Genomic DNA, 15,442 nt, shown 5'->3' with positions numbered 1-15,442 from the left:
CACAACTAAACAGACGGTGTTAAAGTAGATGTAAACTCAAACAGAGTGACATTTGGTTTGCAAAAGCACTGTTTACCATAAACGATTGGCCATTTTTTTTAATGTTATTTTTTTTATTTTTTAGACTTTGTAGCATCTCAGTGATACTGATGTCCTGCAACCTCTTTAGAGCTGCTTACTGTCTACATGCATTCTAGTGATGGCTGCATGGCATTTCTCAAGCTGGGTTTTTCTAATGGTGAAAATGGTGAAAGATTATGTGTGCTGAGAGGGAGATCGAAGTAGGGTGTTGTGACCCTATGGCAGGAAGTAAGCAAAAGGAACACAAACTATACATACACACCCAACAGAAAATGTATCCTTTACCCTCTGTCATAGATAAAAAAAAAATGGGCTGGAGTTGAACTTTAAAGCTGAACTTAGGACACAAAATGTTTATCGAAAAATATTCCTCAACACTTTAGTATGCACCAAATGCCTTTGCAAACATAGATATTACCTTATAAAAGTAGCAGTGAAAATATCACTGCCCTGCACATAGCCTATGCAGAGAGTAGAGCTGTGGGAGGGACCCAGCAGGCCTCACCCACTACAGTCTACCTGCAGAGAACTACACAAGGAGGTGGAAACAAGACCAGTCACCCTACACAAAGATAAGAACAGAAATGATCGGTCTTCATGACAGGCAGCTCCTGTAGAGAAGCAAAGTTTCACACTGGAATACCACACAGACATGGCAAAAATACTCAAAGCACACCAAAATTCAAGTGAGTATACACATCTCTCTTGAATTTAGAAAACATATTGCTCATCCAGCTTTATTACAAATGAGGAAAAAGGGGCAATAATGGTGTTTTTGCTGGTAAAATGCCATTCTCTTTTTCGAGCATCAATATATAAAAGTCTTCTTCAAAGAAAACTGAAATGAAGTTGTAAATCATACCCATATAAAATGCCTGGGATGTCTTTTTTTATAGATGGAAGGATTTTATTAGTGCATTTTAATCTTCTATGAGATACAGCTATTTGCACTCAGAGCATTATACGAAAAAGAAAATAATACTATGAAATGTAAAATCTTCACCCTCTTTTATACATCATATACCAGTGCTATTTATACTTAAAGCTACACAGATTTGGAGCCCCATAATTCAAAAATAACTCAAAATATTGTTGTGTAAATATATGGAATGGAGTCAACTATGAAAACTGGAACGCAATCTTGTATGTATTTTTGTACTTTTTTCACATATAATAAAAGCATTTTATTTTATGCACATATAATAAAATGCATGTTATTTATTAAAATATAATATAAAAAATCAAGGACAAGGGGCACCCTTTACATCTAGAGGAAAAGCAATTTTGTCTCCAAAAGTAGAAAGGTTTCTTCACAGTAAGAGCTGTGAAAATGTGGAATAGACTCCCTCCAGAGGTGGTTCTGGCCAGCTCACTAGATTGCTTTGAAAAAAGCCTGGATTCTTTCCCAGGTGTTAATAATATAAGTGGGTACTAATATTTAGAGATAAAAATTATCCAGGGAATAACCAATTGCCTCTCGGGGGATCAGGAAGGAATTTTTTCCCCTGCTGTAGCAAATTGGTTAATGCTTTGCTGGGGTTTTTCGCCTTCCTCTGGATCGAACAGCAGATATGGGATTGTGTATATGGGATTGTATGGTTGGGTTTTCTTTACTGTTTTTTGTTTTTTATTGGTTGAGCCAGATGGACCTGATACAGTACTATTGTGAAGAGCTAAAGGCTGAAATCCAAACAGATATACTGTCTGTATATGATGCAAATGGATGCATCTCTGTATTCATTAATACTTCATTAAAATAAATTGCTGTGTGCTCATGTGCCTCAAAGGGCGTGCTGACAGGAGTAGAAAGTACATTGACAGGAATTAGCTCATCAGAGAGCTGCTTCAACTTTAACTGTGCATTTACAGTCTGAGGATAGAACAAAACCTGTTGGTGTTACTTAACTGCAGCAAAATCAATTCAGGTTTCCTGCCTTATCAGGCAGGGCTGTGCTGTCTGACAGAGCTGTGTAAATCTCATGACTGGATAGAAAGAAGTGCAAATCCTTTGGCTGGTAAAATAGCAATCTAATATGTATTTGAGCTGTGTGTCTAATTATTTACATTGAGTTCAGTTTTAAGTAGCGTAAAGCAGTCGACCGAAAGTAGCTGACTTAAGCGTTTGTTAAAAAAAAAAAAAAATGGATCCTATTCCCTTAAAGCAGTGCTTGTGCTGTGTAATTTGGCCCCTTCTATTACCTAAAAAAACCTGGCTGATCCTGCCAGTTTCTACCCTCCCCTCTGTACACTGACCACAGTGTATCATGGCTGCTGAGCCCTGACACCGTGGTCAGTGTACGAGCCTCAGTCATCTGCAGCCCTCCTCTCTGTCTCCTGTGTCAGCCTCCCCCCCCGCCCCCGCCCTCCTGTTGCAGCTGAAATAACTGTTTATATGTTATGCAACCCTCTTTGTTTTCTAAGCCTGTGTGCCTCTTTCTATGTGTTTTTTTTTCTTTTTTTTAATGCTGTGAATACCTTATTTCAGTATGCTGCTTTGCAATGATGTGGCCAGCCAGCTCTCTCTCTCTCCCCTCTTCTCCTCCCGAGTGACGTCAGCAGGGGAATCTCGGCCCCGCCCCTTGCAGTTGTCAGACGGGGAGAGGAGAGAGTCAGCCAGTCACTCGATTGCCGAGCAGCACACTGAAATAAGGTGTTCACAGCATTTTATTTTATAAAACACATAGACAAAGGCACACAGGCTTAGAGAACAAAGATGATTATAGAAAGCCATACGAGGGGCTTAACAACCACTTTAAAAGTGGGAATGGAAGATCTTTTAAAGGTGTCTTGACCACAGGTGCCTTGTAGGCTGTTATCTTCTACTCCACTGAATTATTTTTTAAATGTTTGCCCATGTAAATGTGTGTGTATGGTGTGATGTATGTATATGTAGCACTGGCCCCTAGAGGACTGCTGGATTTCACACTTACGAGTCCCCCTGGGTTACCGTTAGCAACTTTGACGTTAATAGTCTCTCTCTTTCCTTCTTGGCTCCTTCAATAAACAGTCCAGGGGTATGTAGTTGTTTTTGTGTTTTATTGATAAATTAGAGATGTGAGAAGGGGGATTTGGGATACTCCGAATTAACTATGCACAAGATTTGAGGACTTCTATCTCTTGGTACAGCCAGGCTGTTGATCCACCCTGCCACTGTGGTGAATTTAGCTTTAAGTCTCTTTCCCAGATGACTTGATAAACTAAATGTATCTTCAGGACACTCTCCTTAGTGTCCTCTTTCTTGGCTGCTGACACCCGTCCACTGATTATCCTACTCCTGGGGTGGCCCCCCTCAGATCAGGCCCCTTGACATGATCCCCAGTACTCATGATACTGTTTTTCCAGGGTCTCCAGTGTCTCCCCCCCCCCCCCAGTCAGCTCTCCTGGACCTCTGGGTTCAGCTCCATTCCTCTGGCCCTCAGGACGACCTCCTGAGCCCGTGTGCCACTGCTACAGAGGAGGAGTCAGCCGCCACCCTCCCTCCAGGACTCTGCTCTCCAGCCATAGACCCCGCAGCACAAGTGCTCCTGGCTTTTATACAGTATCCCAGAATGCACCGAGGCGACCTGCCCCTGTCAATCACCAGGACTGTACCAAAGCCAATGCATCCATTTGTCAGGTTTCCTTCCACTGCCCAACATGCCTCCCTATTGGACCAATGTAAAACACTCTCTAGACATAATTAATCGCATACTGAGCACCATGAGCAGACCTCACTAACAGATCCTGCTCTCTAATAGGCAGACATAGCCAAAAACTATACTCTCTCACTATCACCTACCTAGGAGGGTGCTACATATACATCTATTTGTCTCTAAGGAGGCAAAGTTGTTCTTCATCCCCATATTTCAAGGAGGGGACTGGGAATCTTTGACTTGGTGAAGTAAGAACAATCAACTATTCATTTCATAGTTGGGGCAAATTTCTGTATGTTAAATAAAGTGCAACATACAAACTGTGCCAGGATGTCTCATTATTGGTAAGAATGGTAAACAATGAGTGTTCTTAAAGGTCATGGTTTTTGTAATATGCATTTTACATCTTCCAGCTTCAGCTTCCTTTGCGACTTTCAGCATTCAGTCATATAACATCTGAGAGTCCTAAAAGAAGTTGGCATTAGAAGACTTTCCTCTGCCATGAGATTATATCTGAAAGGGATGGGTAACCATATATGCATCCAGCATATTTTACTGACTGTGGATCCTGCTCTGAACAGTGTCTAAATGGTGAAGAATCTCCACTCATGGTCATCAACCCAAACTATCTTATTATTACTAGCCCAGTGGGCAAATGCCCTCTATTCCCATCCCAGTCCTCGCTGCAGATTTTACATAGTCTTTCTCCCTTTTTTTTTTTTTCTTCCCCCATTGATAGAGGGAAGTCCTCATGCCTTTCATATGATCAGATGACAGAAACAAATGTGAAATAGGGTGAATGCAGTTGGGACAGCTGCTCTGGGGTCCAAAGAGATCAGCAAATCTGAAGTATAATGGGCAATCGAAATTAATTGTTACGTATTTGCATTACTTTCTGTAAAGAGTAGTCTCATATATTCAATTTTCCTCCTATCTGCTGTTTGAATATCTATAAGCTTATTTGGCTGACAGAACAAAAAAAAAAATACTTTTTTTTAAATATTTGGATCTCCAGAGAGGAATCAAGAAATGTTTGAGCATCCTATGTTGGGATCCGAACTGAGGCTCAAGGCACAGAAACATCTTGGTACTGTACATACTTCCAGAAATGGTACCAAAGCTTGGAACATGGAACTGGATGTGGTACTATAGATAAGTATGACGTGATTATTATGATCGGATGGAGGTTTGCACTTGGAGGAATTAGGCAAGAATTTGTAAGAGAGATTACTTTTTTTTTACTAATTTTGTAGATCGCTAGAGAAGTACAGTGGTACCTTGTTGCAATTGATATGGTGGGTTGGGGAGTGCTTCAATTCTTATAATTGATTTAGAAATTTTCACATTTGGTGTGGTGTTTATATGAATGGCTCCTGAGTGAAGTCAGAACATGACATAAATGTTAATGTGACTAAATTCTTAACCTCCTAAATCCCAGCCCCACTCTTAACTTTTAATCCTAACCTTAACCCAACTCTAAGCCTAAACACTATTAACCCTTTCTAATCCATAATTACCTTGTAAAACCACAGTATTGCAATAGTGCTGTGTTAATATGTGCCAAAATCCCTATTCATGCGCCAAGATGGCAAATTAACTATTTCATCTCGTCTAAGGCAGGTGTCTGCTGTCCTTGGGCAAGTTGGACAACCAATTACTATTACTCTTGTATAGAGTCACAGAGATGGACTTTTGGCATTAGGAATGAAATGCGTTCCTTGATGAACCAATCGAGGACGAATACTGCTGTGCAAGATGTGAGCAACTTGTTGCTCTGGAAGCCCACATCGTGGATCTAGAGAACACAGTGACAAGACTGCGTGGCATCTACAACCTGGAAAGGAGCTTGGACATTACCCATCAGACGCTGGCAGGGGCCAGCATAGAGGAGGGAGGAATAGAGGAGACGCAAGCAGCAGAGGTACGCAGCTGGGTGACTAATAGGAATGTTAGGGGGAGGAGTGTCAGGGAGGCCAGTCCTGAGTTGGTACACCCCAACATGTTTGCCGAGTTGTAGGTTGAGGGGGATATCAGCTCAGGGGTGGCAGAGCTGGAGCATGCACCCTCCCCCAGCTGCCAGGGGAGGGACGGCTCCAGGAAGAAGGGGGGCTGTAACTCAGGAAAGGTTAGAAAGGTTGTGGTAGTTGGGGACTCAATTATCAATAGGACAGAGAGGGCAATCTGTAAAAAAGATCTCGTGAACCGAACAGTTTGTTGTTTACCGGGCGCCCGAGTTCGGCACATTGCAGATCTGGCAGACAGATTGATGTGGGGGGCTGGGGATGACCCAGCGGTCATGGTGCATGTGGGCACTAATGACAAAGTTAAAGGTAGGTGGAGGATCCTAAAGAACGATTTCAGGGACTTAGGTAATAGACTGAGGAAAAGGACCTCCAAGGTGGTTTTCTCTGAAATACTGCCTGTACCTCGAGCCACACAGGAGAGGCAGAAGGAGATTAGGGAACTTAACAAGTGGCTGAGGAATTGGTGTAGGAAGGAGGGGTTTGGGTTCCTGGAGAACTGGGCCGACTTCTCAGTCGGCTACCGGCTCTTTAGTAAGGATGGGCTGCACCTTAATGGGGGCGGTACAGCTCTTTTGGGGAGAAAGATGGCCACCAAGTTGGAGGAGCTTTTAAACTAGGAGACGGGGGGGAGGGCTCAGAAGTAGAGTCAATTAGGAGGGAACAAAGGACTGAAGACAGTTGTAGGGTCAGCAGCGACAGTAGGTCCACAGCGTCAATCGGTAGGTCTGTGCGGGAGAACCGCAGACCAAACAGGAATAAACATAACCACCAATCACGTTTAACTTCCGTAAAACTAAGAGGGGTATATGCTAATGCCAGGAGCCTAGCTAATAAAATGGATGAGTTGGAAATGTTAGTACATGAGGAGGACATAGACCTAGTGGGAATAACGGAGACTTGGTTCGACCCCTCACATGACTGGCTGGCAAATATCCAAGGGTATTCAGTGTACCGGAAGGACAGGGTAGGAAAAAGAGGGGGAGGAGTTTGTCTCTACGTCAAGAATAATGTAAAGGTGATTGAGAGGAGTGACATTACGGAAGGGATGAGTATGGAGTTAGAATCTGTATGGGTAGAACTCCATAGGGAAGGAGAAAAGGGAAAAGTAATTGTGGGGGTTTGCTATAGGCCACCTAAACAAGGGGAGGAGGTAGAGCAGGAATTTTTAGCACTTTTGGGTAAGGTGGCAAAGCTAGGATCAGTCATCATATTGGGGGACTTCAATTATCCCGACATTGACTGGGAAGAGGGGACTACACACTCGCATAAGGGCCGTCTATTCACGGAAACCTTACAGGATAATTACATGTCACAAAGAATAGCGCACAAATGCAAAGGAAATTACTACCAAATCTGAAGAGAGTCCATAAATAAAAATGGGGGTTTGGTCCCACCATATGGCCATATCGTGCTCAAGCCCACTACTGCGTCAAAGTACCCCATTATCAGTGGGTGCTACACTATCCATGAAAAAGAGATGAATTCAGCCTTTCTAACCCATGGAGATAATACTCCTTGCTGGGAAAAATGTGCAAATGCACTACAGGGGACTCCTCCTATATCCACTTGATGGTGGACACTGATTGAGTACAGGTGTGTGTGGGGGATGGGTATGCTCCCCCAATTTTTTTGCCTGTTTATTATGTATTCGGTCTGACCAGACTATCGAGGTTGAGCAGCCCTCCCCACCCCCCACACACACCTGTACTCAATCAGTGTCCACCATCAAGTGGATATAGGAGGAGTCCCCTGTAGTGCATTTGCACATTTTTCCCAGCAAGGAGTATTATCTCCATGGGTTAGAAAGGCTGGATTCATCTCTTTTTCATGGATAGTGTAGGACCCACTGATAATGGGGTACTTTGACGCAGTAGTGGGCTTGAGCACGATATGGCCATATGGTGGGACCAAACCCCCATTTTTATTTATGGACTCTCTTCAGATTTGGTAGTAATTCCCTTTGCATTTGCGCGCTATTCTTTTTTAATATACATGTTTTTTGGTTCATAGCTGCAGCAGCTTTGGAAATACATGGGTATGCTCCCCCAAATTTTTTGCCAATTACATGTCACAGTTGGTGGATTCTCCTACTAGAGAAAATGCAATCCTGGATCTATTGATCACCAATGACCCAGACCTAATCTCGGAGGTAGGCTCTAGCGATCACAGGATGATCACATTTAGCGTGAATAACAATATAGCAAGGCAAGTGGGGAATATAAGAACCCTTAACTTCAGAAGGGCAGACTTTCCAAAATTGTACTCATTGATGGAAAGGGTAAACTGGGACTGAACCCTGGGATCCCTGACCACAGAGGAAAAATGGGAATGCTTTAGGAACATATTAAGCAAAGGCATATTGCAGTGCATTCCTATGGGAAATAAATTTAGAAGAGACAAAGCCAAACCTGGCTGGCTAAACCGTAGCGTTAAAAAACTTATTAGGGAAAAAAAATTGGCCTTCAGGAAATATAAATCAGAGGGCACAGTATTGGCTTTCGACCAATACAAGGAGGCAAATAGGAAGTGTAAACACGAAATCAAGATGGCTAAAATAGACTTTGAGAGGCAAATAGCGAAGGATAGTAAAAAAATCCCAAAGAAATTCTTTAAGTATATCAACAGCAAAAAAACTAGGGCAGAGCATATTGCACACATAATTAACGGTGATGGGAGGATGGTTACAGAGAACACTGAAAAAGCAACCGTGCTGAATGCTTTTTTCTCGTCAGTCTTTACTCAGGAAATGGAGGGGTACACTGTATGGTTAGTAGTAATACACAGGACTTGCCACTATGGCTAACAGAGGGAAAGGCTGGATAAACTTAACACAAACAAATCACCAGGCCCGGATGGCGTACACCCGAGAGTACTCAAGGAACTCAGTAAGGTTATATCCAGACCACTGTTCCTGATCTTTGCGGACAGTATTAGGACAGGAGATGTACCAGGGGAGTGGAGGAAAGCAAACGTGATTCCGATATTCAAAAAGGGTCAGAGGCATATACAGGGAAATTATAGGCCTGTCAGTCTGACATCAGTAGTATGTAAGCTTCTGGAGGGGATGATAAGGGACTATATCGTAGAGTTTGCTAAGGACAACAGCATCATCAGTAGTAACCAGCACGGGTTTACAAATGGGCGTTCTTGTCAAACCAATCTTTTAGCATTCTACGATGAGGTGAGCTGTGAGTTAGATAGGGGCAGACCAGTGGATGTGGTGTACCTAGATTTTGCTAAGGCGTTTGATACAGTTCCCCATAAGCGCTAAATTTATAAAATAAGGTCTGCAGGTATCGACAGCAGGGTTTGCTCTTGGATACGGAACTGGCTTAAAGGGCGTGTCCAAAGGGTGGTAATAAACAGCGCATACTGAGACTGGTCTGAGGTAGTAAGCGGGGTCCCCCAAGGCTCAGTCCTAGGACCAACCTTCCTTGTTCAATTTATTCATAAACAGCATTGAGGACGGGATCAGTAGTTCAATATCAGTTTTTGCAGATGACACAAAATTAGGCAGGGCAATAGCAGCACAGCATGAAGCAGATATCCTACAGAATGACCTGGACAAAATAACGGAGTGGGCAACGACATGGCAAATGAGGTTTAACGTGGAGAAATGTAAGGTTTTGCACTTGGGGACTAGAAACATAAAAGCACAATACACGTTAGGAGGGGAACCCTTGGGAGAATCAAAAATGGAGAAGGATCTGGGAGTCTTGGTTGATGATAGACTAGGCAGCAGCATGCAATGTCAAGCGGCAGCTGCCAAGGCTAGCAGAATATTAGCATGCATAAAAAAAGGGATGTATTCCAGAGATAAGACTATAATCCTTCCACTTTATAAAACTCTGGTCCGACCGCATCTGGAGTATTCTGTCCAGTTCTGGTCACCAGTCCTCAGAAGGGATGTGTTGGAGCTGGAGAGGGTCCAGAGAAGGGCAACTAAACTAATTAGGGGATTGGAGGACCTTGATTATGAGGAGCGTCTGCAATCGCTTGATTTATTCTCCCTGGAGAAGAGACGCCTGAGGGGGGACATGATAGAAATTTTTAAATATCTCAATGGGGATCTAGGCTTAGAAAAAAAGCTGTTCAGTCGAAGGGATTGCATGAGGACTCGGGGGCATACAATGCGATTAGAGGAGAAGCGTTTTAACCTCAGGCAACGTGGGGGGTTCTTTACTGTTAGGGCTACAAGATTGTGGAATTCTCTACCACAAGAGGTGGCTTCTGCAGGTAGTATGGTGGCTTTCAAAAGACTACTAGACGTACATCTCAAGGATCAGAACATTCAGGGGTATGCTAGATGATTACAGTCACACACACCTACACAGGTTGAACTGGATGGACTATTGTCTTTATTCAACCTCACCTACTATGTAACTATGCAACTATGCATGGTGGGTCATAGTACCTGCCATGCATGTATGGGGCCGTGGCAAGACAAAAAAAAAAAATAAAAAATTTTGGTTATATAGAATATAAATATTGCTATTGGTTAAATTACAAATGTCAGGATTGGTCAGTTAAAGCTGAAATGTTATTGGTAATTAAAAAAAAAAAAATATATATATATATATATATATATACTGTAATGATTGGAGGATTTTTAATAATCTCAATCCTTGAGGTGAGAGTTATTCCCTATATAAGGGAGTGAAGTAACGGTTAAAAATCAGTCAACAGGAGAGGACCAAGAAGTTCGTCCCTCCCGCCCTCCCTATGTTCCTAGTGTTGTGAATGGGTGTGTGTTTCTTGTATGGTGTCATACAATGGGTGGTTCGAGTTTTTTGACTGGACCACAGTTCTTGTTACGTTAATGTGTATGGTTAGTTCGAGCTTCTGGGCTGAACTAAAGAAATGTAGTTATTACATATAGTTAATAAAGGGCCACGGCCCATCATACCATTGCAAGTACAGCATCGTTTTTTTTGTCTTTATTTAATTATAAAGTAATATATGTTTAAATTGTTCTGCATGCGGCACCATAGAATTATCTCTGCTTTGTGCTATACATTATATATTTATTAGTGAAGAAGGGCTATGTTACACTAGGGGTCATTGAGAGACGTACTCCTTTTTATACTGAATGGGGTGTCTAATAACAGCATTTCTCATCCAACTGTGAGATACAAGACTTTGTAAATCTACATGAATAACCCTCCACCTGCTTGCTAAGAAGAATATCCATTTTTATTATCTGTGCACTTACTCAGTATGTTTGCCGTATTTTCTGTCACAGCATCAGTATCTGGTCCATGGAAAAATTCAGACGCAACACACCGACCCTTGTCTTTACCTGCAAAGAAAATAATGAAATTCGCTTTAATTAGATGTCTAACAAAATAATTCCAAAATGCCTAAAGGAATATAACTGTTTTAGACATTTTTATGTCCCATAGAAGCTAATTATATTCCTACTTACTGTAAGGGAAAATAAAGGGAAGAATATGATTGGCTGCTGTTGGTCAACAAAGGTTGTGGAAGACTTTTGCAGTCCCTTTGACAACCGATTTGAACCAAGGTGAATCATGCCTTAAAACTCAACTCCAGGCAAACAGCGAAATGCACAGTAACAATGAATATAATGGCGCTTTTCCACTGCATGGTACCGCATGGTACGGGTTAGAAAGGTTCGGTACGGTTTGGTACAGCGACGCTTTTCCACTACATGGTACGGCCTCGAAATGCGTAAGCCAATACAGCCTCGGGGGACGATCGGTTCCTGACCACGCTGCTGATGATTTTATACTTTGTTTGACGTGTTTTTATCAAGAACTCGTTTGTGATTATTTTTAATCTATTTCTTTTAATAAATCTGCTCAAAGGATAATGCACTAGGCCTGTGCGCCCTTGTGTTTGTCTGTTGTTTTAGAGTTTCCAGACCTCCCTGGTCTTGTAAAGGGGCTTCAAGGCTGAAGTATTCCAGAGTTACCGTGTCTATAGTTTTCGACATCTGCAAGTTTATAGCCAAGCTGGATAGAGGATTGCACCACTCAGAGCGCAGGGGACAGGTGTTTTGCACCAACGGTTTATTTTATTGTTTTTAGCATTGATTGTTTGTCACTACCAGCCACTGATTGGTCAGAGAATCGTTGTAATCCCACCCACTTACTACTAAGTACTACAACAGTGAAAAAGCAAACCGAGCCTAGTAGAGCCTATACAGTGCTGAAAGGTGCCAACTCATACCACGCAGTGGAAAAGCAAACTGAGCCGAGCTGGTCCAAGCAGTACCGAGTGGAGCCGAGCCGGTACTTGCAGTTGAAAAATGCCATAAAATAGCTGTTTTACCTGCCAAAATATTTGAAGGTCTATTTTGTCTATCCAGTTATGAGATTTCCACAGGCACACCACACAGTCCTGTCTGGCTGGGACAGAGACCTGACTTTTACTTACTGTAGTTAACACTCACATGTTTTATCTCTCCTCTAGTCTTTGACTGGACAGCAAAGAAGGAGCAGCAAACCCATGAAATCATCTAGCTGTCATTTTGATGTCTCCTTCTATCAGCATACTCCTTGGATTGGAGCACAACTGATTGATTCTTTGTGCTGCTTCTCCTTGCTTGCTTAAAAAACACACAGGACATTAACTTGATGACTTCTTTTGTTGCAATGCTGTGTTGCACTTTTTTGTAATCATAGCAAAATTAGTTTGCCAGACTAACATCTAGAAGTTCTGGATGAAGGGTCCTTGTGGAATTGTGCTTGTTGACTCTCCTCCACTATTTTCCTGCAAGTTACATTAATCCTCTTCTCTTTGTAGCTTGAGATTAATTTGTTCCTACCTAAATCTTCACAAATCTGAGAATGGTTGTATCCTGGGCTGGCATATGGCTGTGGAATCTAGCCCAAGAGCTGTAGAAACCTCAGAGTTCATCGGCTACTGAGTATGTGTAGTAATCTGCTGCCATATTGTGATATCAGAAATTTAGCAACGGGTTCACACATATCTGCAGTACTAACCAGATTGTACCACCATTAATGCATATGTCTAGGATCTTGCAACCATATTGATCTCAGCTCTATGGAGCTCAGGACTGACAATACACTATGCATGCATGGCATTCAGTGTATTTACATTACTGTGCATGGATGGGACCTAATGCTTTTGTCGCAGTTGGAGGGGGGACCCATGCACACTTACAATTATATAATTGTGCATGTATGAGGACTCAATGGGAAGGAGTAACCTAAACCAGAAGTAAACCAATCCATTTATCAGTTTCAAAAAACAGTTACATTTTCAGCACATCCCGGAAATGTACCACTCCCATTGGTTGTGCTCTCAATCAAACTGTCAAACGATCCAATGGCTGGTGTCATAACTGATCACATGTGCAGCATCATGGCAGTTGTAGATTAAACAGAGGCCAAGATGGCGGATTCCTTGGCTGAAAACGATAGGAGGGTTTACTTCCACTTTAAGCATAAGTACATATTAACGATGTAGGCATGTTGATTAGATTTATTAGTTAGATTGAACCCCCACTGACATCTTGGAGAAGTCCAAGATGGGTGAATGTATTTAATCAAGATTGTCCTTTCTAAGTTTTGCATTCCAATAAAGAGTCATTTATATCTAACCAATTAAGCTGGTGCCATTTTTTTTATTTAATATTTTTTATTATAATTGACATTACATCTGAATTTCAACATCAAACTAGGGGAGAAACAAAAATGCTACTTCACTTCCCACATTCTTCTTTCGTAATAACTATGGGATGACATATTAATAATGAATGCTGATCAGCAGATTCTTGAACACATTACAATTACACTGAGATATATTATACAAGTAATTCCTCTAGCAATGTATGCACAAGGGTTAACAGAGTAAATAGAACTTGATCAGCTGTTCAGTGTGTTTCAGTTCAGTGATACCAAGTAAGACAGAATTCTCATTCCATGAACATAACATGATTTCACATAGTAAATGAATGGATTATCAGCTCTTTAAATCATAACTATATTATGCCTCTGGGTCAAAGTAGCAGCAGAGAAGCCACAGCAGTGAGCTTTCTACTTACTACTAAAGAATAACCCCCTTGCTGGCCCAGATTGCTGATGAATCTCCTTGGCTAGCAAGGGAGTGACATCGTATTGGTCTGGTTAACAAGCAAATGACTCCATAAATTACTCCATTAAAACAGGTAAGAGGCCAGCTAACAATCCTGATGCTGATCGGTTGCCACCAGCGACAGAATTTCCAATTTGGAATTAGCCCTGTATTAGGACAAATAGATAATTATGTCCAACATTGTTACAAGGCAGCCCATGAGGATACATTTCTATCACCATTTTAACCAAATTAACTTTGAGAGACTAATAGCAGAGGATAGCAAAAAGAACCCTAAGAAATTCTTTATATACATTAACAGCCAAAGAACGCAGACAGAGCATGTTGCACACATAATGAACGATGAGGGGAGGATGGTTACAGAGGACACAGAGAAGGCAACTGTGCAAAATGCTTTCTTCTCCTCAGTTTTTACATGGGAAAAGGAGGGGTACACTGACCATGACTGAATGGGTAGCAGTACTGCACTGGACTTGCCGCTATGGTTAACAGAGGGTGAAATCAGGAAAAGGCTGGATAAAATTAAGATTAGTAAATCGCCAGGCCCGGATGGCGTACATCTGAGAGTACTCAAAGAACTCAGTAAAGTTATATCTAGACCACTGTTCCTGATCTTTGCTGACAGTATTATGACAGGAAATGTACCAGGTGATTGGAGGAAAGCTAACGTGATACCTATATTTAAAAAAGGGCAGAGGCATGTCCCAGAAAATTATAGGCCAGTCAGCCTGACATCGATAGTATGTAAACTTCTGGAGGGGATGATAAGGGACTATATCCAAGAGTTTATTAAAGACAACAATATCATCAGCAGTAATCAGCATGGGTTTACAAAAGGGCGTTCTTGTCAAACCAATCTATTAACATTCTACGAGGAGGTGAGCTGTGAGCTAGATAGGGGGAGACCTGTGGATGTGGTGTACCTGATCTTTGCTGAGGCATTTGAGACAGTCCCCCACAAACACTTAATATATAAAATAAGGTCTGCAGGCATCGGCCGCAAGGTCTGCTCTTGGATACAGAACTGGTTAAAGGGGCGTGTCCAAAGGGTGGCAATAAATAATGTATACTCAGACTGGACTGGGGTGGAAAGTGGGCTCCCCCAAGGCTCAGTCCTGGGACCAATCTTGTTCAATTTATTCATAAATAGCATTGACGATTGGATCAGTAGCTCAATATCAGTTTTTGCAGATGACACAAAATTGAGCAGGGCAATAACTTCACATAGTGAGGCAGGAATTCTACAGAGTGACCTGAAAAAAATCGCAGAATGGGCAACTACATGGCAAATGAGATTTAATGTGGAGAAGTGTAAGGTTTTGCATTTGTGGACAAAAAACATAAAAGCACAATACAATTTAGGGGGGAACCTCCGGGGGAATCAAAAATGGAGAAAGATCTGGGAGTCTTAGTAGAAGATAGACTTAACAATATCATGCAATGTCAAGCTGCAGCTGCCAAAGCCGGCAGATTATTAGCATGCATAAGGAAGGGGATGTTTTCTAGAGATAAAACTATAATCCTGGCACTGTATAAAACTCTGGTCCGACCGCATCTGGAATATTCTGTCCAGTTCTGGTCGACCATCCTCAGAAGGGATGTGTTGGAGCTGGAAAGAGTCCA

General features: G+C 42.0%; 1 protein-coding gene across 2 annotated transcripts in view; it reads right to left on the bottom strand.

The window, feature by feature from the left end:
* Window positions 1-15,442, bottom strand: part of CACNG7 (calcium voltage-gated channel auxiliary subunit gamma 7) — a 228,721-nt gene that overhangs the window by 38,507 nt on the left and 174,772 nt on the right. For both annotated transcript variants that reach the window (XM_082273697.1, XM_082273698.1), the window contains exon 3: window positions 10,950-11,036. In XM_082273697.1, the coding sequence (XP_082129823.1) occupies window positions 10,950-11,036 (87 nt within the window). The remainder of the gene's footprint in view (window positions 1-10,949; window positions 11,037-15,442) is intronic.

The sequence above is a fragment of the Pelophylax lessonae genome (assembly GCF_965119305.1).
Source record: "Pelophylax lessonae genome assembly, chromosome: 12".
Lineage (NCBI taxonomy): Eukaryota > Metazoa > Chordata > Amphibia > Anura > Ranidae > Pelophylax > Pelophylax lessonae.
Note: the sequence above shows the minus strand (reverse complement) of the source record. Positions and strands in the feature narration are given on the sequence as shown.